The sequence below is a fragment of the Manacus candei genome, unplaced genomic scaffold, assembly GCF_025592945.1.
Source record: "Manacus candei isolate 608988 ecotype Guabito, Panama unplaced genomic scaffold, ASM2559294v1 h1tg000080l, whole genome shotgun sequence".
Classification (NCBI taxonomy): domain Eukaryota; kingdom Metazoa; phylum Chordata; class Aves; order Passeriformes; family Pipridae; genus Manacus; species Manacus candei.
In genome coordinates this window covers 113,835-136,943 of record NW_026138128.1, presented here as the reverse complement: position 1 = coordinate 136,943, position 23,109 = coordinate 113,835, and the positions used below count along the sequence as shown (strand labels likewise).

At 49.0% G+C, this 23,109-nt stretch overlaps 3 protein-coding genes across 7 annotated transcripts; 2 read left to right on the top strand and 1 right to left on the bottom strand.

Annotated features, from left to right (window-relative positions):
• Window positions 1–323: 323 nt before the first annotated feature.
• LOC127481602 (cathepsin G-like) lies at window positions 324–9,284 on the bottom strand. 4 transcript variants are annotated; one of them, XM_051811054.1, is made up of 5 exons: window positions 3,031–3,145; window positions 2,789–2,948; window positions 2,463–2,598; window positions 1,923–2,174; window positions 324–495 (listed from the first exon to the last, which is right to left on the bottom strand). In XM_051811054.1, the coding sequence occupies exons 1-5, from the start codon at window positions 3,092–3,094 to the stop codon at window positions 430–432; spliced, it is 678 nt and encodes a 225-aa protein (XP_051667014.1). In that variant the 5' UTR covers window positions 3,095–3,145; the 3' UTR covers window positions 324–429. The 4 variants fall into 4 exon arrangements, with proteins under 4 accessions (XP_051667014.1, XP_051667015.1, XP_051667013.1 ...); XM_051811055.1 differs by lacking the exons at window positions 324–495; window positions 3,031–3,145 and adding exons at window positions 1,119–1,602; window positions 9,180–9,284 and having other exon boundaries at window positions 2,789–2,933; XM_051811053.1 differs by lacking the exon at window positions 324–495 and adding an exon at window positions 1,119–1,602 and having other exon boundaries at window positions 2,789–2,933; window positions 3,031–3,147.
• Window positions 2,660–9,165, top strand: S1PR4 (sphingosine-1-phosphate receptor 4). 2 transcript variants are annotated; one of them, XM_051811046.1, is made up of 3 exons: window positions 2,660–2,747; window positions 6,338–6,474; window positions 7,372–9,165. In XM_051811046.1, exon 3 carries the CDS (start codon window positions 7,565–7,567, stop codon window positions 8,789–8,791), a length of 1,227 nt encoding a protein of 408 aa, XP_051667006.1. In that variant the 5' UTR covers window positions 2,660–2,747; window positions 6,338–6,474; window positions 7,372–7,564; the 3' UTR covers window positions 8,792–9,165. The 2 variants fall into 2 exon arrangements, with proteins under 2 accessions (XP_051667006.1, XP_051667005.1); XM_051811045.1 differs by lacking the exon at window positions 2,660–2,747 and adding an exon at window positions 5,864–6,228.
• A 984-nt stretch (window positions 9,285–10,268) lies between the features above and the next one.
• NCLN (nicalin) lies at window positions 10,269–20,202 on the top strand. Its single transcript, XM_051811044.1, is given in 16 exon segments — window positions 10,269–10,531; window positions 12,873–12,966; window positions 12,968–13,058; window positions 13,267–13,411; window positions 14,011–14,105; window positions 14,338–14,418; window positions 14,617–14,720; window positions 15,154–15,242; window positions 15,426–15,565; window positions 15,989–16,167; window positions 16,389–16,476; window positions 16,588–16,626; window positions 16,743–16,906; window positions 17,520–17,573; window positions 17,664–17,742; window positions 19,071–20,202. Coding segments are annotated over 16 exon segments (1,683 nt in total). The 5' UTR covers window positions 10,269–10,350; the 3' UTR covers window positions 19,131–20,202.
• Window positions 20,203–23,109: the final 2,907 nt, after the last annotated feature.

The following is a 23,109-nucleotide window of genomic DNA, read 5'->3' as shown; positions in this document are numbered from 1 at the left end:
CATCTCCTCCCTCTGATGGAAGCGACTAGTGGGAGACTTTGAAAGACCATGAGAGCAGGGTAAGCACCCCCTTCCCTTGGATTGCACACACTTTCTATATGTTTAAAATTCCCCACCGGTTTTCCCCACCACAAACCAGCTTAGTCTCCTCTTGAGTTTGCACAAACATCTGTCATTCTGTGCCAGAATGCTCAGTAGCTCAGTTATTTACCAATGCATTGTCTCTGTCCCTCATCATCTCCTCCAGGAAGCTCTAGCTCTCTCTGTATACAAGAGATGCTACCAGAAACTAACTAGAACAAAGGAGATGAAGGCTCAGAGGGCACGTTGTTTTTCTTCTGGTGCAGACCATGGAAGGCGGTTCAGACTCCAGTGCAGGAGTTGTCTGAAAACAGTGCTCATGCATCCTTTGTGGGGGAAGCTGGTGTCTCAGCACCATCTGGCTGAGAGGAGAGCCGTAAGCCTTTTGGGTTTGGGCCACCACTGGAACAGACTCTGCCAAGAGGAACAGAAACATGCCAACCAGCTTCACAGCAGACAGCCCCCAGCTAGGACTCACCCTTGCCTCCTCTCTGGGATCCTAAAGCTCTGTCCCTGACATCTCAACAGCCACCTTCCCCATGCCAAGGCCGCTGTCCACAAAAAGTCCAGTGAAGCCTCCTACAGCTGGTTTACCCTGTCATCCAGCCTGCTGTGTTGGCTGTACTCTGTCCTAGGGTCCAACATCTCCCAACCATAAGGTCCCTGCAGAGGGGATAGCCTTTACTCTGTAGAGAATGGCAGCTTTTGAGTCTTGGTACTGCTGATGCACCATGTCCTGTCAGCTGTCAGCTGCTTCCAGGAAGGTGATAATGATGCTGAAGTCGGTAAATCGAGTGTGTGCCCATCACTTTTCCCACCCCATTTCTAACTGGGCTTTTCTTCTCCTTGCAAAACTCTCATCACCCCCATGACCCCAGGAAGGGCAACCATAGCTTGTTTCTGAGCTTGCCAGCAATTCAGGATGCAGAGCCATGACTGCTGCTGTCCCAACAGTCTGGCCTCTCACTTGCAGCAGCCAGACCCTCCCTCCTTCTCTCTGTGGCAAGACCACAAGAAAGACAACACACACTGGGAAATGCAGCTTTGAGTTTACTGTGGATGTTTTAAGTGCAGCAAGGTTCAAGAGGGGACAGTGTTATCTCTGAAGGAAATGGGGTCTGTTGTGGCACAGCCTCTTTCTGTGCCATCAGGGACTATTCTTGCCTCTCTCAGGGTGTTTAGTATGGCTCTGAAGTGGCTGCCTGAGATGGGCAGGGAAGGGGACAGCCAGCAGCCTCAGAACAGAATGAAGAGGACCCTCATGTGCACCAAGTCACTTGGGTTCCCAAGGAGAGAGGAGGGAGTTGAGCCTTCAGCAGGGACAGGAAGGAAGCCATTGCAGTCTCCAGGGCCACATCTGAGCTGGAGTAAGTGCTGTGGCTGCTGCTACTTCTTCATGACTTTTTTGATCCAGGGCAGGTAGTTGGAGATGCGGGTGTAGACCCCAGGTGGGGCGTTATACCCAAAGGAAACAATGCCTTGTGCCACTTTATTGCATACCAAGGGCCCACCAGAATCTCCCTGGGGACAGATGAGACTGATTTTAGAGGCCTCTTCCCTGTGGGAACAGGTTTTCCCCTGGTCCCTCCCTGCCTAGGGGGTCTATGGCTCTGCTGCTGCCCCACATGCCCACCTGGCTGGAGGAGCTGCCCCAAGCTGGTGAGTTGGGGCTCTACCTCTGCTACTGTGCACGGACTGTGGTGTCAAGATGTCCAGAGAGTTGGTTCATATGGGAGCTACAGATCAAATGCTTGTTGCCTGCCCTGGGAATCAGCTCCATCTGTGGCAGCAGCAGCATCTGCTCTCAGAGAGCCAAACCCCAGCCTGCTGGCAGCCCCTACCTGGCTGGAATCCTTCAGCTCATGGAAGCTGCCGGCACAGATCATGCCAGTGTCAAGATGTGGATAGAAGAGGGTGCATTTCCTGCGGCTGTAGATGGAGACTTTGGTTTCAAAGAGCTTGTTGGTCACCTGGTCGTCATCAATCAGACCCCAGCCGGCGATGCTGCACTTAGTGCCTGTGGGGAGGTCACTGCTGGTCTTGGGCAGTGGAATGGTCTTGACATAGTCATTGAGAGTGGCCTTTGATGTCAGCTGGGAGAAAGCAGGGTTTTGGAGAAGGTTATGAGTAGGAGAGCTGAAGAATGCTTTCTACGCAGAGGTAGGGGAGGTCTAGCAGGACATGTGGCACTGTAAGCTCTAGTGAGCTCCTGTGAATGTGGCATATGGCTCCAAGCCCTGCCAGTGGTTCCCTCCCAGGTCCCTCCCAGTCTTGCCTGCCTCCAGCAGTTTGGGCAGAAGCAGCTTTGCAGAGGTGGACCCTGCCAGACCCACAGCCCCATCCCACCCTCTGCCCCACTGCCCACTGCAGAACCGCCTTGCCTTGAGCAACATGATGTCATTAAACATGGTGTCAGGGTCGTATTCAGGGTGCTCGTGGTATCTGAGAACTCCCCGGACCTGCTGGGTTGTTTCTGGTTTGTGGATGTCGTGAGCCCCCAGGATGACTGTGATATTCCTGGCCACAACATAGAGCGTAGAGGGGGGAATAAGGTTGGGTGTCACCCAGCTCCCTCCCCTTTGGCAGGCAGGTGGAGAGAGCTGCAGAGAACAGGAGGAAGAGGAACCTACTCCAAAAACGCTCCAGTGAAGGACATCACAGGTTAGGTGAGAAACAAGGGGATAAAGCTCCCATATGAAGTACTCACCCCATGCAGTGTGCGGCTGTCATCACCCACTCAGGGGCCACCAGGAAGCCCCCACAGGCAGACATCCCTATCTTCAGGTATGCCATGTAAGGGTGGGAGTGGGGCTGCGCCTCATGGCCCCCTACAATCTGACCCTGTAGAGCACCTGAAAGACACCCCACTGCAGAATGAGCCAATGGCTCCTGAGGTGAGAGCCCAGACGAGCAGCCTCACTTGCAACAGCTTGCAGAACCCCAGCTTACTGGCACTGGCCCATGGGCAGGAGAGCAGGAGCAGCAGGGCCACCAGTGGCTGAGGCTGGCACATCTCTCCCACAGCTGGACACTCTTTCCAAGATGTGTGGAAGTCTGAGTTTCCTTGTGCCCAGAGGCTGGTTTTATACCCTGGAACCAGCTGTACCCAGCAGCCAGGAAACCATGTGCAATGGGCTGATTGTGCTAATCAGAACAGGGCAGCACCCCTGCAGGTCTGTGGGCATCGCTGCTGCCCTGGTCTGCTCAGTGGCCATGTGGCCTGTGGCTGTGATTGATGAGCGATAGCACAAGACAGAAAGGCCAGGGCAGAGAGAGCCTGGCACACCATAGTCCCAAAGCCTCAGGGATGCTGACCAGGCGAGGTGTTCTAGGGTGTTTTTTAGGTGTGATTTAACATTTCTCCCACAGTTTCTGTTTAATGTTCTTGGCTTGAGGAAATGCAAGGTTTTAAAGAAAAGCCACTTAAAAAACAAACAATCAACAAAACTTTGCCATTTAGGGTCATTAATGTGGTCTAGAGGAGATGATCCTGAAACTTTTTCTTTCAATATTCTTGTTTACCTTCAAATCAAAAGATGCACTTCAGAGACTCTTCTTCTACAGAGACCCACCATCACCAACACCCACTTTCAATGAACTGACAGCCAGACACAACGACTGTCCCTGGGACATTTCTTTGAGCACTGTGAAGGGCCAGGTCTCCAGGGTTTGGTGTCAACCCACGTCAGAGGGGCCTTGCTGACTCTTCTTGGCTCCTCTGGGTCCAGAAGCATCCTGCCAGGTTGGGGACTACATTGTGCCTCTACAAAGAGGACTGCCTGCTGCTGCACAGCAGAAGAGACCAAAGTGAGGAAATGCAACCACCCAACTGCCAGGAGTGATCAGTCATTTTTAAACCAGCACAACTCCACCCTTCCTGGAGCAGAAAAACACCTGCGGGCAAGTGGATGCCTTGGCTGATGTTGGGCTGTGCTAGGGCCATGCAGCAAGGACAGGATGGGTGGGTGGGGAGGTGGAGATGCGGGACATAGATGAGGATGCCAGCTGTTCATGAGCCAGCCTGGGGGCTGCCTGACAGGGCCCACTCTGTAGAGTTTTGCCCACTTTTTTTTTAAATCATATTATCAGAAAATACAAGTTTTAATCAGAACTGTGCAGCACCACAGCAGGAAAACCTCAACAGAAATCATCGATGTTTTATCTTGTACTTGTAACTTGCTGTCTTTCCCTTGCAGCTGCTTGTGGCCCCCCTACAGTCTGGGACCGGATGCCCTCCTGAGAGCAGCAGCCCCAGGGAAGGAGGGACTGGGCAGGCCACTGGCCATGGACCCAGGGAGCTGGGCTTCAGGCCGCTACTGTCCTGTTCTCTCTGGCATCCCTGACTGCAGACAAATTCCTCCCTCTGGGCCCTCAGTGCTTTTGCCTTCCTGTTGACCTCTGGAGAGTTCCAGGGCTTCTGCTGCTAAGGATACTCACGTGAGTATCCCTCAATACCTGCTCTAGCCATGGATTTTGTAGGGGGTCCACAGTGCTGCAGCTGCCATCCATGCCCCCCCTGGTCCTTCCAAACCCAGGACTTGGCAGCTATCAGGCAGTTGCAAGTAGACTGTAGCTTTTATCTGGAGGAAAGAGATGAGAAACATCGCGGGATGGGGTGTCCTGACCCCGCCTCACTTCATTGCTAAGAAAGAACATCTGAAATTAAATGGCAGCGAAGGAGAAGTACCAAGATAAAGCTCAGCCTGCGTCTGTGCAGATAGCAGCAGGGACATGCTGTACAACAGGAACTCTCCCTCGTGTGGGTGCCCAGCCGAGGGAACTCTTACCCCCCCCAGCCATGGAGCTGGGAACTCCACACCTCAGGTCTGGTGGCAGCAGCTTTGAGGAGGACATGGGGCTGGATTTGTACCAGCCAGCTGTGCTCTGCTGAGCGAATTGCATGGAGGGCAGGGGACCCAAGAACCATCTCCAGGCTCCTCTGGGGATGGGACCCTACCCTGACTTGCTGTGAGGCAGGAGCAGTGTCTGAGGTGTGTGGTGACTTGCAATGGGTGGGGGGGGGAGGGCTGGAAGGGCTGAGACACAGCTGGGACACAGTTCAGGCAGCTTCCCAGAGCTAGTCCCTCTCTCTGCATGCAACATGCCTCACAGGTACCCAGCTCATTCTGCCATGGAATGACCAAACAAACTAGATTCTAGGACGAGCAAGGAACAAGGTTTTGCCTCACTGGAACAGCTCTTGACAAAACAATTAGCACGGTCTTTTAGGCAACACCTGATGTGCTTATGTAGGGGGCATTAGGAAGAGCCTCCAATATTTTGCTGGTCCAGAGGACCTGGCACCCCATGGGTGAGTGTGTCAACCTGTCCCAGCTGCTCATCTGCCTTGAGCCCTCCTGTCATTAAAAATGTTTGCCTCCCACCAATCTCATGTTCTCCACAGATCTCCCCTGCAAAGAGCTCATTCCTGTCAGGAATCTCTGTTCTGAGACTCCTCACATGCTGCCAGCTCTTTGGGAAGCTACTTAGGGCCCTTGAAAAGGCAAATGTCTCCATTCTCTGATCTTTCAGGAACACTCCACCAGTTCTGTCCTGAGCAGACAAGTTAGCCGGAGGCTCATCCTGAAGCAAGAGCAAAGTGAGGGTTATGTGTAAGGGTCACAGTGACCCTTTGGATTCCAGTTCTTCATGGGGAGCATCAGCCCAGACCATTTGGGAGTGTGCTCTTTGTGCTGAACGTGCAAACCTGCACTCCTCTAAACTGAGCTGCACTCCTGGCCCAGCCTTCCTGCTGATTTCCGCACCTTCAATCTTGGGGTCATCTGCTGACTTTATCAGCATGAGTTTCTTTCCACACTGCTGATAAAAGGCCAAAACAACGGCTGAAAGGGTGAAGGTGGAGGATGGAGCCCTCAGCTTTTGATGAGAACCACTCTTGCTTGCACATGACTTCCTGCAGCAGGAGCCCCCTATGCACTTTCCACTTGTCTATGCTGCCATCCAGGCTAGAATCTCTCCACTCATCCAGCAGTGGATAGACTCCCTGGACAACTCCCTGTTTGCCATGCTGATGGAAGAAGTCACTGCTCTTTGCTCTCAGCCTGGGGACCTCTTCATGAATTTGTGCCAGTCTGGAGTGAGAACACAGGTGAAAGTAGGACATCTGCTGTGATCCTGAGTTAAAAGGTCCTCTGTCTTTCTTTTATCTATGCCTTTTTGCAGATGATTTGGGTGGGGTCCATCCTCCACACAGAATGTGGTTGATGTTGTAACTTCCCTTTTTCAACTTTGATAGGTAGAAGTCTCACTTATTTTGCACAAGGAGTTCTCCCCTCTACCTGCTCTGTCCTGGGTCTTGGACAAGCATCTGGAGAGCACTGCCAACTGCGGAACCTCCCTCCAGCAGCAAGAGCCTCATACCAGCCATGACAGGTGAGTCATAAGGCAAATTCCCAGCCACAATTGGGAACATTGCATTGCAAGACTCTCCAGTTGAGTTTTGCAGACGTAGGGAATAGGTCAATGATAGACATTAATATTACAGTCACATTTGGATTCCTTGGTTCCAATCTCAGTGCAGCACTTTGTGCCTTCTGCAATGACAAGAGGCAGCACCTTTTTGCCTCCTTCCCTGCCTGTGACCCAGACAATGGGAAGATTCTGGCCCATCTCTAGAACGTGCTTGAAGGTGGGGGGATGCAGTGTCAGGGCACATGCTTAGCTTTGACCAGATGGTTTCCTTTGAACTGGATGGAGCTAAGCCCCAGCTTCAGTCACATGGGTGCCTGGAGTTGCTGCACAGACTGCAGGACGTGGATGGACCTGTTCTGAGAGAGTTGCAGGAGCTGGGCCCACAGAGAAGCCCAGAGGGGTGACAACATGGAGCTTACTCCTGAAGAAGGATGTATCTGATCGTAGGTGGTGCACGGGGCAGTTGATGAAGGGGCAGTTGCTCTCTGGCAGGTTCAGGGATGAATTTAGTACCACAACAGGCAAAGCACTTAGTATCTCAACTGTCTGCTTTAATAGCTCTTACTAGCACTTGGTTCAGTTCAGGCCCACGGGCCTTACCCATCAAGGTGGGAGGTATTGCTTCATTTGACCCAGACTGCTCTGATCCAAAGAGGGGCCTGACATATTATTTCATTCATGTCCCACCATCACAACCACAGCAAAGCTGACAATAGCCAAACCCTTACCAAGAAATGGTGATAGCTGTTAGGAACAGTAACTCTCACTCACAACAGGAAACTTTATTAAACAACAGGAAGCCTATGTTCACGGTGGACTTACAAAACACCTCACTCTCCTCTCCCCTTGCTCTTTCAGTGCTGCAGGGCTGCCAGACAGGACTCTAACTCTCCTCTCCACACTAAGCAGGGCTGTTGGGTTTAGAGCCAGTCCTGTGTGGCAGAGTCTCATGGCTACTTTAGCCCTTAAACAGAGGATCTGCTCTGCCCCAAACCCTACCTGATCCCTTCCTCCATCGTGTATCCCTTGGCTGCTGACCCAGCCTCAGAAGATGGATGGTCCAGTGCTAAGCTGGCTGTTGAATCACTCCCTTCTCCTTCCACTGGACTCTGCTCAATATCCTGAGCTCAGACTTGACCTGCTCGACAGGAAAGGCTCCTGCCTGCAGCTGGCTGCCATGAGGAATGTGAACATCATCCTGCAGCACTACAACTTCACAGGCAAGCTAACCAACCGGCAGTCTGAGGACGAGGGCATGGGTCTCATCCGCACAATCTTCGTCATCATCAGCTGCATCATCATCCTGGAGAACCTGCTCGTGCTGCTGGCCATCCTGCGGTGTCTGAGAGCCCGCCGCTGGGTCTACTCCTGCATTGCCAGCATCACTGTGAGTGACCTGCTTGCAGGAATTGCCTACCTCTCTAATCTCTGCCTCTCAGGCAAGAAGACCTTCCAGCTTTCACCTCAGCTCTGGTTCCTGCGGGAAGGCATCCTGTTCATTGCGCTGGCTGCCTCCACCTTCAGCCTGCTCGTGACAGCCATCGAGCGTTATAGTGCCATGGTGAGGCCGATTGCTGAGAATGAAGCCAGCAAGACCCTGCGCTTACGCGGCCTCATCATTTCCTGCTGGCTGCTGGCCCTCGTCATAGGACTGCTCCCACTGCTGGGCTGGAACTGCCTGTGTGACTTCAGTGCCTGCTCTGTGCTCCTGCCTCTATACTCCAAGAACTACATCCTTTTCTCTGTAGTCATGTTCAGCATCATCCTCCTGGGGATTATTGGCCTCTACATCTCCATTTTCCAACTGGTCCAGGCCAGTTCTAAGCAAACCAGTTCTCGGCACAGCCGCAAGCGTTCCCTGCGCTTGCTTAAGACTGTGCTGATGATCCTGGGTGCCTTCATCATCTGCTGGAGTCCCCTCTTTGTTCTGTTGCTGTTTGATGTCTTCTGTGAGACCCAGACCTGCACACACCTCCACAGCCTGGACTGGACCTTGGCTCTGGCCTTGCTTAACTCAGGCGTCAACCCCATCATCTATTCCCTGAGGAGCGTGGAGGTGCGCCGTGCTGTGGGAAGCCTGCTGTGCTGCTGCTGTGTCAGGGCTGGGCTTTGCAAGCCTGGGAACTGCATGGTCATCACAGATATCAACTCTGGCTCATCCACAGAGAGCTCACTGCGCTACCGGGAGAGTTTCCGCAGCTCTGTGGCACTGAATGCTAGGCCCAGAGCACCTCTCTCCAGCAACTCCAGCATGATGAGCAATCTCCCCAGCCTCTGAGAGGCCATGGGAAGAGCAAGAGGTGCCAGATAGCTCCCAGGACCTCATTCTGCTGGTCCTGGCCTGGCAGAACTGTAGCCTACGTGCAACTCAGGCTGACCAGGGGCAGCCCCACCCCAGTTGTTAACTGGGCTTTCCAGTCCCATCAGACTGGGATTTTGTTTCAGTGTGGGTGCAGCACAGGGATAGGCATTGCTCCCAGGCTGGGAGAGAAAGATATGGGTACATTTTAGCATTGATGCTCTGCTGAGAAACTGCAGTGCCTAGGTTATAAGTGTGTGTGCTCTGTGTGTGCAGACAGACACTGTACCTGCCCAGATGAGGGTATTTTGCCCCAGGGCACAGTGACAAGTGGGCTGGGCATCCCCAACCAGATGGCCCCCCTTACCCCTTGAGGTCGGGCTGGGTTGGCAGTGCTGCCGCTTCACATCATGCAGGGCTGGAGGCGATACTTTGAGTCTTCTCCTGAAGTTTACAGCCTTCTGGAGCTGCTGTGACGGGCACAGCTGCTGGGAAAGAATGCAGGCTTGATGTCAAGAACAACTGGATTTGCAAGTGCAACTGTGTGCTGTTGTGGGGCAGTTCCGAGCCCCCTGGCCGGGAATCAAGTGCCCACCTGCAGTGCAGCACAAACCAGCCAGAGGACAGCAGAGGGCTGCAGCAACAGCCTAGGCTCTCTCTGGAGTGCTGAGGTTGGACACTATGCCCGGGCAAATGCCGTGACAGTGCTTACAGTCTGGCAGCAAGAAGTGAGAGCCCTGCCCTGCCCTGCCTCTGGGCATGGGGCTGCACCTGCAGTGACAGCCCGGGCACTACCACAGTGACTGGGGAGCCTGGGGCCACCCTAGGTCTGACAGAGACACACTAGGGCCTGAAGACACTGCCAGCTTGTGCCTCAGATCCCTGCTCCTCTATTCCCTAATGCAGGGAATAATCAGAGCAGCACTCAAACACATCCTCTCACCCTGCAAAAAGGACAAAGCCACGGAAGCACTGTGGGCTCACACAAAACCTGCTGGCCCAGCCCCTCCACGGGAACTGTTATCAACCCATTTGTTTTGCATTAAATCGAGGCGACCAGAAAGTCTTGGGTTAATTTTGCCGTAAATTTTTTACTTCCTGAAGGTCAGGTACTCGGTCTCCGCCGCGTAATCCAGAAGCCGGGCAGCACCCAGCAGACGTTCCCTGTAGGCCCGGAACAGCCGGAGCCCGCCCTCCCGTTCCCAGGACAGGGGGATCACCCCGCTCACGGGGACAGCGGAAATCCCCCGTCCCGCCCAGTCCCGTTCCGTCCCGTCCCGTCCCGTCCCGTTCCGTCCCGTCCCGTCCCGTCCCGTTCCGTCCCACCCCACCCTGTCCCGTCCCGTCCCGTCCCGTCCAGCGCTCGGGGCCGCTCCGGGCCGGCCCGTGGCGCCCCCTGCAGGCCCGGCAGGGCTGGCCGAGACTACATCTCCCAGCAGCCTTTGCCGCGGGACGCGAACTACAGGTCCCGGCAGGCCGCGGGGACGGGCCGTGCGTACCGCGCGTGCCGAGCAGGCCGCGGTGCCGGGACCGCGGCGATGCTGGAGGAGGCGGGCGAGGTGCTGGAGTCGGTGCTCAAGGCCTCGTGCCTCCCGCTCAGCGTCCTGCTCTTCGTGCCCGCCGTGCTCCTGCTTCTGGGCCCGCCGCCCGCCGCCGAGGCCGCGCACGAGTTTACGGTCTACCGCATGCAGCAGTACGAGCTGGGCGGGCAGCCCTACGGTGAGAGAACCGCGCGGCCCGGTCAGGCTCGGCTCTTCCGGGAGGTCGGACCCCGGGCAGCGGCCTCTTCAGGGGTGGTGGGCCCTGGGAGGAACCTCGACCCCCGGGGAGGAGCCTCGGGTAGGCCGCGGAGCCGCGGGCGGCCCATGGAGGGCGGCCCGTGGAGGGCAGCCCGGCCCAGAAGAGGCCGCAGGAGGGCTCGCGGGGGCTCTGGGAGGCGGTCAGCCGGGTCCGGAGCCAGGCCCAGGAGCGGGGGAGGGCGCAGGAGGGCTCTGTCTGGCTGAGTTCCACTGCCCAGGCTCAGCACTGCCAGGACGGTGCTGAGAGCTCCACCGTGGTGACCTAGAGGTAGTCAAGGACCCCACAGGCTTGTCTATGGCTGAGCTCTCTGTGTGTCGAGGAATCCAGCTACATCCCTCCTGCATTCTGGGATACTTGGTCGGGATCCTAGTTTTGTTCTCTTGCCTTTGACTCCTCTATTGACAGGTTGATTCTTCTTCCATCTCTTCTTCATTCTCAGCAGTATCTGTTGCTCCAGTGGCTTCATTTCAGGGCCTATCCTGTTACAATTCTTCTGTTGTGTTACAGTTGACTTCCTCTGTTCTGTTACTTCCAGGTTGCCGATTGTGCAACACCTTTCCAAGCCAGAAACACACCCTGTTGTGTGAATCCTTGAAGTGCTGTAACCCTCAGCCTCTACCCCCGTGCACTCACGGACCCAGAATCAAGGGTTGTTTCTGAGTCTTCTGTAGATATTTTATTCCAGGCCAGGGCATGTGCTCTGTTCATGAGTGACTCTTCCGAAATTTCAGACTTATGTTAACAATCTGGCATTACAGCCTCAGGTTTCCTCTGCCACTTGGATGGATTGTGTGTTTCCTTTGCTCCTTCCTACCCCCTTTGGGAAGCTGATGGTCCTGTACCTTGTGTGTTCTGAGATGTCCTTCAGGATAAAAACTATTTGATGTTCCAGCCAAAAAGACCAAATACACATTGCTGCTCAGTCTCTTCTTGCAGGGGGAAGAGTTTTTTTGTCAACATCAGTCATAGAGCAATTTAAGAAGAAACTTGGACTTCCTCTAATGCTAATAGAGTTCTTTAGTTTGTAAATGAATTATTATTAACCAGCTCTCTGTAGAGAAACTGCAGAAAATCAACCTGTCTTGCTGTGCTGTCAGAAAATACTCTTGTGTCTGCTCTGTTTAGGTGTCAGAGGAGCAGAATTTTGGGTCCACATATTGCTATGTTTACACATCATTCTTTGGGAAACTAGAGAGGGATTATCCTCATTTTGAATCATTTTTTTTTCTGATTGGAGCAGGGGTGTTCTTAATACTTGTTTGTTATACAGTGTCAGAGTTCTGTGAGGAGAATTTACATCATGCCTTGACTCTGTTTACGGGTGTATGGCGATTCTATGACCTTTGATGAGACCAAACTAAAGTTAAGCTAAGTCAGGTTTAAATCTAACACTTAGCAGCACTCCTCTTTGAACAGAGGCTCAGATGCCTTCTGGAGCACCTTGTTCCATCCCTGACTCTGTGGGGGTGTAGAGGGATGAGGTCCTCTGTAGGTGCCAGAGTTATAGAGGAAGAAACTGAATTTGGAGCAATATAAATTGTAAGGTGGATTTGAACCTCTCTGTACAAGAGAGGTTATGTACAAGATGTCCTTTTGGTCCTCCCTTGGAGAATGCAGGAGCTGCTGGCAAGCCTACAGACTGCTGTTCTCCCAAAGAATTGCATTTCCTTGTAGGGGATTTGATATGCTGAAGCTGAGAGTAGGAGAGAGCGAGCAGCTAGGAGCAGCCTGCTCATCTGTCACTTCCCCAGCTACAGACCTGTCCTTGTGGGTGGGCAAGAGCAGCCTTTTGGGTGACACAGGGTAGGTAGCCTGGTGTCTCTGCACAGCCTCCATCCTCTGCATGCAGGGGTGATCCTACAGCTGGGGGATGCAGGAGGCTCTAGAGAGACCAGGCTCTCTCCAGAGGTGTTGCTGCCAGCAGGTGTCAGGTGCAGGTGAGCAAACAGCCTGTGTGGTTGTGTTGAGCAGGTAGACTGGAAGGTGGGCAAGGCTGTATAATGCTGGAATAAGGGGAGTCTGGCAGGACATGGCTGCAGAGGTGTTGCTCTGATGGATTGCAAGAAAAACCACAGATCTCTGCTCCTTCTTGGATGAGGGGGAAGAGGCGGACTTAGCTTTCTGCAGGTCCTGGCTGCTCTGAAGTTCATCAAACTGTCACAAAGACTGTTCTGAGAAGGAGCTAGGCTGGAGCAAAGGGGTATGTTGAAAGCATAAGTTGAAGCAACTGACAAGGCCTGTTGCTGTTCTCTGCTGCCAGGCACCAGGAGCGCAGTGCTCAACACAGAAGCACGCACAGTAGAGGCGGATGTCCTGAGCCGCCGCTGCGTCATGATGCGGCTGGTGGATTTCTCCTCAGTACCAGAAGGCTCTCCGCCAGTCAGCTGGGGCTGTGGTCATCATCTTGCCACGATCTATCTCTTCTGTTCCACAGGATGTTGTAAGGGTAAAAAAAAATAAAGTTTTCTTTCTCTTCCAATGGGAGATTTATTTGAGAGAAGCTTGGGTTGCTGCAGGACTGGAAGCTCCTGTTGTAATGCACAACAAGTCATATTCTAATATTAAAACTTACCTCTCTGCTTTGATTGTTAATATTTTCCTGCCCTCTTTCATGTTTAGCAGATGCTAAGTTTGTGTCTCACTTAAATCCTCAGCAATTCATGGAGATAGAGCCAGAAATGCTTGCTATGGAAACCATTGTGCCAGTCTACTTTGCAGTGGAAGATGAAGAGCTGCTGTCTATCTATGAACAAACACGGGCTGCTTCTGCATCACAGGGTTCTGCCTCAGCTGCAGAAGGTGAGTTCTAACAAGTGGGGGAAAGGTTTGAGGAAGACAGGCCTGGGAGCAGTCTGCTGTGTCCTGTACACCATGAACCACTGTTCTGTCACATTCATGTTTATTCTGACTTTGTCAAAGAGTTTTGAGAGTCAGTGGAAGAAAAACTCAGTATGAGAGAGTATTACTTGACTATATTTGGAAATACAGTTGCATGAAGTTCTCAGCTTCACACTGTTGCAAATAAGATATAAATCAAAACTAGGTTAAAAACAACATTGAAGATGTTAAGTGACGGTGGTGTGTTGGTAAAAGCTGAAGCTTTTTGTCTGACCACACCTCCGTTTGGTGCTTCCATGTATCCCCTTGTAAATAACTTGACTGTCTTACTGACCTGCTGTTTATGATTAACTTTAGAACTGCTGGAGAAAAGTTTTTGTTTTAGGACAGAATGAAGATGTATGGTCTCCAAGAAACTGTGTCATTGCATAAACACAAGTGACAAGTGAGAGGGCTTAAATGGTTTAAAGCTGGTCTTTTCAAAGTGCAGTTAGCAAGGAAAATAAAGGGATGAAACTTCCCTGGGTGTACATTGTGGTTTTGGGGTTTTTTTGTTCTAGTTCTGCTGCACACAGCAACTGCCAATGGCTTCCAGATGGTGACCAGTGGGGCCCAAAGCAAAGCTATCAATGACTGGCTTATACCCAGTGTGGAGGTGAGTAGTATGTGGATTCAAACTGGCAATGTTGATGGAATGAATTATTTTATTGGGACTTCATCAGACATTTGGACTGATAGGGCAAGTCAGGGGAGTCTCAGCCATGTAAGTATCTGGAGTCCTCAAAACTAAGGCCAGGGCAGACTCAGCAGGCATGTAGAAATGAAGCTGTCTTTGTACAGGTACACAAGAGGTGACGTGGAGTGACACTGCTCTCTTTCCTCTGCAGGGAAGGCTAACAGGCCTGGGTGGAGAAGACCTGCCCACAGTTGTGATAGTTGCCCACTATGATTCTTTTGGAGTGGCTCCAGTGAGTATTCTTTTTTCCTGCAGCTGTCTGTTCCTGTCTTTTTTCCCCATTTGGCCTTTGCCCATGTGTCTTTTCTTGGCCTTAAGGATGTGGGGCAGTTACAAGTGAAGCGTGGTGGTGTGCTATCTTGAAGCTGTTCTGGTATGTGAGAATCAGTGTAGGTTTGTCACCTTGTCTTTGTCCCGCTTCATCCTGCAGTGGCTGTCACACGGTGCTGACTCCAATGGCAGTGGTACCTCAGTGCTTCTGGAACTGGCCAGGCTGTTTTCCCGGCTCTACACCTACAGACGTACCCATGCTGGGTAAGAAACTGCCCTGTTTATGCTTAAATGTGTGTAGCTGAGAACAGATAAGATGGGCTTTTGCTCCAGACCTACAGTCTGGGTGTTACAAACAGTCCTTCAATTTGCTCTGTTCTGTTTCCATCTGAGTACGGCTGCTGTTAATGGCCAAGCTCCTTCCTCTGTTCTCTTTGCTGTAGCTCCGCTCAAGCTTAGGGACAAGTGGAGAGAATGATATGGGAAGTAGATTCCATCCTCAAGCAATGGGAACTCCCCCTTTTAATCTGTCTTGCCATTACCTGAGTATGTGGCATGTAGGAAGTGTTTGTTAATGGGCAGTTTGCCTTGGATGTCAGGTGCTAGTAGTTGTGATTTTACCACACCTCCAAGACTGAGTAAAGGAGTTCTTGGGAGTGCAGCATGCTAACGCTTTTCTGGCTTCTTTGATGGGCAGGTATAACTTGCTGTTCTTTGCATCTGGAGGTGGCAAGTTTAATTATCAAGGAACTAAGCGGTGGCTGGAAGACAATTTGGACCACACTGGTGAGTAAGGGGCTGACATTCCAGCATGTTCTGTGGCAAAGTCCGTGTCAATACAGTTGTGTTAAATGTCTGTTATTAATTGTCAGTCCTCCTGTGAGAATCTCCTTGTGTGAGCCTTGCTTTTTTGGGATGGAAGTCCCAGCACAAGACATAGCAATAAAGGCTTGTATTTTTCTGTTGCAGATTCCAGCCTGCTGCAGGACAACGTAGCATTTGTTCTCTGCCTCGATACTCTGGGCAGAGGCAATAGCCTTCATCTCCATGTCTCAAAGCCTCCCAAGGAGGGGACCTTGCAGCATGCATTTCTGAGAGAACTGGAGATGGTAATAAAAACATTTTAGGTACATGGGAACTTGGGACTTAGTGTGGGGAGCTGCAGCTCTCCAAGAGAGGAAGGACAATGTAAAGAAATGGTGTGTCATTGCAATATTTCATGTATTATTTATGGTCACTTGATTTGAAGTGCAGACAAATTCTCATGCTGCAGTTCTAAATGAAGCAGAGTAGATCTGCTGCATTTTCCACTGCACTTCCTTATGGCTTCCTTATATTACCCTGTAGTGACATTAAAACAGCTCTTTTTGATATGAAACCAGCTTTATAATGGCAATAACTGCACCTTACAGGTGGAGGTGTGTTTACCTTCTGGAATGCAGAAAAAGTGGGTCTAGGCAGACAGGGCAGTGCATGATGGGATAATGCAGTGGGTAGCATGACACCCGTGTATGGCATGTCCTTTCCTTCAGGTTGTTGCCAGCCAGTTTCCAGAGGTGAAGTTTTCCATGGTGCACAAGAAGATTAACTTGGCTGAGGACATGCTGGCATGGGAGCACGAGCGGTTTGCGATCCGACGCTTGCCAGCATTCACCATCTCCCACCTGGAGAGCCACCGTGACAGCCTCCGCAACAGCATCATGGACAGGAGGTGAGAGGCCTTAGGGAAGGAAGGCTGCAGTTTAAATCCAGCCCCTACACCCAAATTGGCTTCACAGCTGCTTGTGTTGTTCTGATGGTCAGGAGACAGGTGACAAAAACACCGCGAGTTGGGCTCTGGATTCAGGCTCGTGCATGATGCAGTGAAAAAGGGTTGTTTCTAGAGGAAACTGATGCCATTGGCAAGTCCATAATCCCTTCTTTTTTCTTTAGGGCACGGATAGACACTAAAGCACTGATCAGGAATACTAGGATCATTGCTGAAGCTTTGACAAGGGTCATCTACAATTTAACAGACAAGGTAAGAGCTGCCCACCATGCAGTGCTGACCAGACTTGTCCTGCCCAACCAAGCTTGCTCTCACCAATAGCCTGGATTGCTTGTTTGTTTCTTTTTTTTTTTGCCATTGCAGGGAGCACCTGCAGATATGCAGATCTTCACAGATCAGATGGTGAGCACAGTGTGGTTTTGTAACCTGTGGGAAGAAAGAATCTAGAGTCTGGGAGAGAGGTCTGGTCTCAGCATGTGTGTAGCTGATGCCCTTTATTTGGTGGTATTTTTCTGTAGCAGATCCAGCAGGAGCAACTGGAGTCAGTGATGGACTGGCTGAGCAGTCAACCCAGGGCTGCCCAGCTGATTGATAAAGACAGCACCTTCCTCAACACCTTAGAATATTATATGGGACGCTACCTGAAGGATGTCAAGCAGCATCATGTAAAGGCAGACAAACGGTAAGAAAGGAGATGAAAGAACCAGCCAGGGCATGCAAACTGGTTTCCCCCTCTAAAGAACTGTCTCTGAACTGCAGCTTTTCTGGTTTCTTGGCATGCAGCTGGAAGGGATTGCTCTTTTCTGCTTTTCTGACAGTTTTGGTTCATGCTCTCTGTTCTAGAGAAAGCTGTTTACCATTCCTCCCAGCACAGTAACAAGACCCAGCAGCTCCCTCTGTCTGAAGAGCTTGTTTTTTCACTGTTTTGGTTCCACCTTTCCCACTCTGAGTGCAGGAAAAGACTGAGGTCTCCTAGACAGCTTTCATTAATTGTGAAAGGGCAGCTTACATCCCATCTTACATGCTTAGGCTGAAGCGGTTTAGTGAACACAGGGAGGAATCTTTCACATAGCTCTTTGGAGACAGCTGAATAGCATGTGTTCTGAATTGTGTCCTTAGGCTTCTGATTTGGGGAAAAGAAAGACCTGATGACTAAAATCAGCTCAAAATTAGTATGCAAGGTGGTCATGCTTCCCTGTCTCTGGGTGGGTGGACTCCTTGGGGACAAGTCTGGGCTGTCCTCACTACAGTGTCAAGAAGTGTAATAGAATCTGAAAAATTTCTTCTTTGCACAGGGATCCTGAGTTTGTTTTCTATGACCAGCTGAAACAGGTGATGAATGCATACAGGTATGGAATTCCCTTGAGCACGTTGGGCTATTGTCTCACTCCGTGGCGGCAACTGCTGTAGCAATTTCATGTGTACTTTCTTTATGACAGGGTCAAGCCAGCGATCTTTGACCTGCTTCTAGCTGTCTGTATTGCAGCCTACTTGGGCGTTGCCTATGTTGCAGTGCAGGTAAGAGAAGAGAAGCAGGAAACAGACATATTATTTTCCTTATAAATCATGGTAGCACAGTAACTGGTGTTCACACAGTCCCAGCACTAAAGCTGGAACAATAATGCCATCCCACTCTAAAAGCAGTTATCCAGAACAGCTGGCTGTTTTGGTGTATGTCTTTGAGTATTTCAGTTGGCTGTGCTGAAGGCAGTCTCTTGCCATTCTAGTGCAAAACTGGTTTTTTAGAGCTGTTTCTTGTAGTCAAGGACATGCATAACTCACTTGCTAAGCTATTTTGCCTTCAAACTGAGACTACTCAAGGCAACTAAAATTTGCTGTAATGTTAAAAGTTTGTTGTAGTGAGTTAGTGTTAGGAAATATCTGAACTTGGGATGCAACTTAGAAATGCATCTTCAGAGTTTTGGTTTCTTTTTTCAATGAAACCATAAATACATCCTATGCCAGTAATCCTGGAAATGTGATACTCCATGCCTTGGCCACTCTGTTTATATGTAATGTTTTTGTGTAAGTGTTACCCAAGCCACTGTGAGTGAGGCTTCTGATCCTGCCTAGGCTCATGAAGAACATGAATGAAAGGGAAGCATTTTAGGTCACTCTCAATTTTGATCTCTTTGTGTTATTTGTGTTTGTTATTTGTTTGGGGAAACTACAGGCATTTAAAAATACAATGTAACAACATAAACAGGAAGGAAAACATATACTTTGATTTGTCAGCTATCTTCCTTACTTTTGTATTTGAATTTGAAATTGTTTGAAGCCTGGATTTCGGTCAAATATTTGAAGTAGCTGTTACTGAATCAAAGCACAAGTAACCAAAGCAAAATCAAAAGAGGAATTAAGTTAATTTCTAAGTCACTGGTGAAGTGGTGCAGGAGAAGATCTGGTTAAAGGATTGTGAATTACTGGGAATCTCTGTGTTTGCCTGGTTTGTTTTTACGTTTCTGACACTGCTGGCAGCAGTGTTTCTACAGCGACCAGGATCCTGCAGGTGTTGAAATCTGAAGCTTTCTCCCCTTCAGAAGGAACAGAATTGCATCAAAAAAAAAATAAAATCTTTAACAAGTAGTTGCATCTTCACAAAGGGGTGATATACACCTACACAAACACTTTTGTAAGCCATCACTTTCTGTACAACTTGAAGTAACTGGCTTCATTGTCATAATTCCTCTTAATTCATCAAATCTCACTCCAGCTTCAGGGTGAGAGTGCTAGTGGATGATTCAGACTAGGTACTGCATTTGCACGTTGGTATTGTTTTAAGCCTTCTACTAAGTTTTCTGTCTGTTTAGAACAGCCATGGTTACTTCTTTTCATTCTTTTTCCAGCACTTTGGTCTCCTTTACAAGATGATACAGAGATTATCCCTTAAAACCAAGCAGCAGTGAAGCAACAAGTCATCACCCACCCAGCAGCACTGAGCCATCGGTGAGCCCATCGGAAACCTTCTGCCTTCCATTGAACCCTGCTATTTCTCTTCCTCTTTGCTACTGTACAGAGGGGAGGAAGGCATAAAGAAAATGAAATTTTAACTCGTGCACCTTTTAAGTGCTTTTCTTCTTCACCTTCTTCCCCTGACTTGCACCGTGTCTGTTTTCCTTTGCATTTTGGTGAGAGAGAGGCTCAGAGACTCCACCAATTCCTGCAGTCTTATTCTGGGCAGCTTCTATGAGTGTAAAACAAAGTCCAGCACCTTCATGGACATGTGTCATACAGCCAACTTGGAAACCGAAACTACAGAGTGACGTGTTATCTCTGCCCAGCAGACAAGGACTCGGAGCAGTTGTTTAAAATTAAAGTGAATGCAATTAGCATGTTTCCTTATGGTACCTCTTCCTTAAATTCACTGCCTGGCTTTAGTGAGGTGTGCTGAGCAAGCAAGCAAGCACCTTTTTGCATTTTGTTTAGACTGCAGTAACTCATGCCCTTTTAGGAGGTGCACTGTGAGTGATCCTGACTGTTATTGCCAGGACAAGGAAAGATTGCTGAGATGAGTTTCTGGTATTAGGGTTCTTGCCAGGACAGGTTCTCTCCCATCTGTGTTGGAGGATGCATTTTGCTGTGTACTTGGTTACTCTGGAAGTTTATGGTCTTTGGACAGTTCACAGCTGCCAGCACTCTGTGCTAAAATCTTGCTTGATCTTTGGGGGGTGTTCTGTTGTCCCAGCTGCTGCAGGATTGTGTTCTGCGCTGTTCCATGTACTTAAACAAGCTGGTTGCATCAATAACAAGAGCAAGAGCAGCCCAGACCTGGAAAATGTATCAAGATACTGACTACAGGTCCTAGACTAGTTGTAGTTCTAGAAGATAACCTGATGGAGTATTGTTCCTGCCACCCTGCAAGGTTTGAGTCCTTCCTCTGATCTGTCCTATGTACATGACGTCTTTTCACAAGCCACAGTGGATACCTTTTTTTTTTATTCTTCACACTACTACTTATAATTAAAATAGTGTATTTTACAGGGGCTGAAAAGCTATTGTGGGTTTGAATGAAGGTGTACCTCTTTTTTTTTTGTATGCATGGAAAAGTCAAGCTGTGCATTCTTGTCTGCACAGAGCTGCTGTGCACGTGCTTGTTAAAAAATGGGTTGTTGTGACCAGTCACTGGCCTTGTCCTTTGGATGGGCACCAAAGCACTGATTTCCATGCATCTTTCTTTGTTTCACCATAGTCTCCTTCTTGGAGTACCCTTACCCCATGATGTGCTTTCTGCTACTTTAAATGTGTAGCAACTTGTTTTTTAAAGGGTCTTGTCTTTTCCAGGACAGATGCTGGTGTCAGCAGCTCACCATCATATCACCAGGTGGCATGGTGCCAAGCACTCCTGAAATATCAGCCCTACAAGGGAAACCTGCCTTTTCCTGATCTTTGAGTGCTTATTTGAAATATGTCTCTCTGCATGCATGAAGTGTTCATGACACTCCTTTGCCAAATGAATTTATAATGACTTCAGAAGTTGCTGAAGTGCCTGAAAGACAAGCCTTGATTGTTTTCCACTGGCTTTTGTTCTGTGCCCATAGACATTATAATATGCGCCATGGGAAGGTGCATTCTCTGTGCTGGGTAGGTTTAGAATGTGCATGGTACAGTGGTTGTCTGAAGAACTCTGTAGGCTCTGAGTGTCTGGAAGTAGTTTCAAAGTCCTCCAGCTGCATCATACATTTCTAGTGTGTTAAACTTAGGGAGGTGGTGTTCCCTCCAATCCAGCAGATTACTTAACCAGTCCTAATTATTCACTCTGTTACTTTGCTGAGGAAAATAGAAAAAATGATTAGCAATCCTGCTGCAGCTTGAGTTGATGAATATAAAATTTGCCAGCAGTGGGCAAGAGTGAACAGAACAGGCCCGGAACATTATTCATTGCAGTGGAGACTGTCAGCCCTCAGTCTTCCAGATGAGAAGCTCAAAGTTCAGAGTCAAAAACTTCCACCACAAGGCAACCCAAGTGTAGTTGCAGCTGTGTCCCCGTCAATGCTGTAGCACTAAAGAAAACACTTTAGCTGCATGTGGTCTCAACAATGAACTGTTAACACTCCTGATGCAGTGCCAACAACTTAAAAGAAAGATGGATAAGATTTATGAGTTTATAAACCTGAAGGGCAGTTGGGACAGTATATCGCTCTCTCCCACACAAGGTTAATTTGTCCCATAATTCTTTTGGATGCATTTTGTGTTTCTCTAGCTGCCTGCCTTAGCAAGTAGTTTTTACTACAGATGAGAGTTTTTGATCAAAGCGCACGTGTGCTGAAACATATATGCTCAAATCTGAGATAAACAAATTCGAACTTTCTCATGGCTGGAACACAGTGCCCATCCTGGGATTGAATTTAGTTCCCACATTGCTATTTCCACATTGTTGTTTTCTTTGGTAAGTTAACAGAGAAGCTTGCAAATAGACTCTGGTGCTGATCCACACTGCAGCATTTCTGATCAATTCTGACACCAACACAGCACACAAAGGCAGAAATTCAACAGGTGTCATGATAAAATAAAAGTTCTCCACAACACTGCAGAAGAGCTCTGTGTAGCTGATTCTTGTTGCCCTTATTTTTACCTATCTTTCTCTTGTGAGGAGTTTGCCTGGCCTGTAGGTAAGAACATGGAAAGCATATGTGCACATATACACAAGTGGCTAGCAGCTGATGCTTCTAGCCAGAAAACCATTTTCTTTGCTATTTGTCTGACTTTACCTTTAGCTGTCAAAGTCTGCAGCTCACAAAAAAATGGTTTTCTAGCAGGGTTTAACTGAAGTTGTTAATGCCTTCTGTCTACTCCCACCTCCATGAGCACTAGTGGGGATTTTATGCAAGTAGTTTGGACTATCGTAGTTTATCTCCCACATAAGAGAGGTTCGTTTATTGTTAGGAGATAAGTAATGCTGTGCAATATGAACTCCATTCTTGTACTTAGTGCAGAGAAGATCCTGAAGCCAAAATGGAATTGGGTATCTCGCTATCTGCAGCTGAAAGAGTCACCACAATCTATTCAGATGTTCAAAACCACAGCTACCCAAAATTGTTGTGGGGCTTGGTTTTGAGAGTTTTTGTTTGTTTTAAATTTGCACTCTCATATTGTTCATAGCACAAGCTCAAATCCCAAGCTTCTCCTGCTCCCTGTGGCCAAGCTGGGTTTTACATTTCAGAGCCATTCAGTCTTGACTCACTGATCTGAAATGATGGGGCTGCTACTATATGTCTTAGTAAATTAGGCCTCTGGGTACTTGAGTGTGGGTTCCTGCTTGCTCACTTTGATCTGTTTAGTTTCCATTTGTAGTTATCGCATAGCAACTTCAAGGTTATAATCTGGAATATTTGCAGCTCAGGAAAAAGATTTGATTTATCTAGCAATGTTAACTCAATTATTTATCTCTTGTGTGCCCTAAAGAACAAATGTATATTGAGGTGAATATTTAAAAGCTAATAGAAAATTCACTGCAGTTGATTTACATATTTTTTGGACCATAAATGTAATAATATTTAAGTATTTTAACTTTTTTCATTTTCTTATTTGTTTGTCTCTTTTTCCCTTGGAAAAATAAAGTGAGTGAGTAGGTTTGATGGACAGATTTGTCAGAGAACTATTTGCTGATGGAAGCCCAAAAAAATGGAGTCTCCTTGCATTATTTGGAGGAATAGATCCCTCTACAAAAAGGAAGAAAATCCATGTGTTTAAAGGCTTCCTCCCTTCTCTATAGTCAAAAGTAAAATAGTATGACACAAAACATTTACAAATTCCAGACACGACTCCACCACCTTGAGGTGAGCGAATTCCTGTAAAGTTTCTATGCAAAACAGCTTTGATACTGTGAAAAACTGGTTACCTTAGAAGCCAACACTGTGCTCATAGAGATTGTTGTGTCTCTGTCAT

What these genes read in the sequence shown, in the direction of transcription:
- S1PR4 (XM_051811046.1), top strand. Translation starts at nt 7,565, where the DNA reads ATGGATGGTCCAGTGCTAAGCTGGCTGTTGAATCACTCCCTTCTCCTT.
- LOC127481602 (XM_051811052.1), bottom strand. Translation starts at nt 3,094, where the DNA reads ATGTGCCAGCCTCAGCCACTGGTGGCCCTGCTGCTCCTGCTCTCCTGC. An exon ending in CTGCCCATGGGCCAGTGCCA is followed by an intron (nt 2,949 to 3,030) that starts GTAAGCTGGGGT and finishes CTCATTCTGCAG; the next exon opens with TGGGGTGTCTTTCAGGTGCT. An exon ending in ATGACATCATGTTGCTCAAG is followed by an intron (nt 2,175 to 2,462) that starts GCAAGGCGGTTC and finishes GCTTTCTCCCAG; the next exon opens with CTGACATCAAAGGCCACTCT.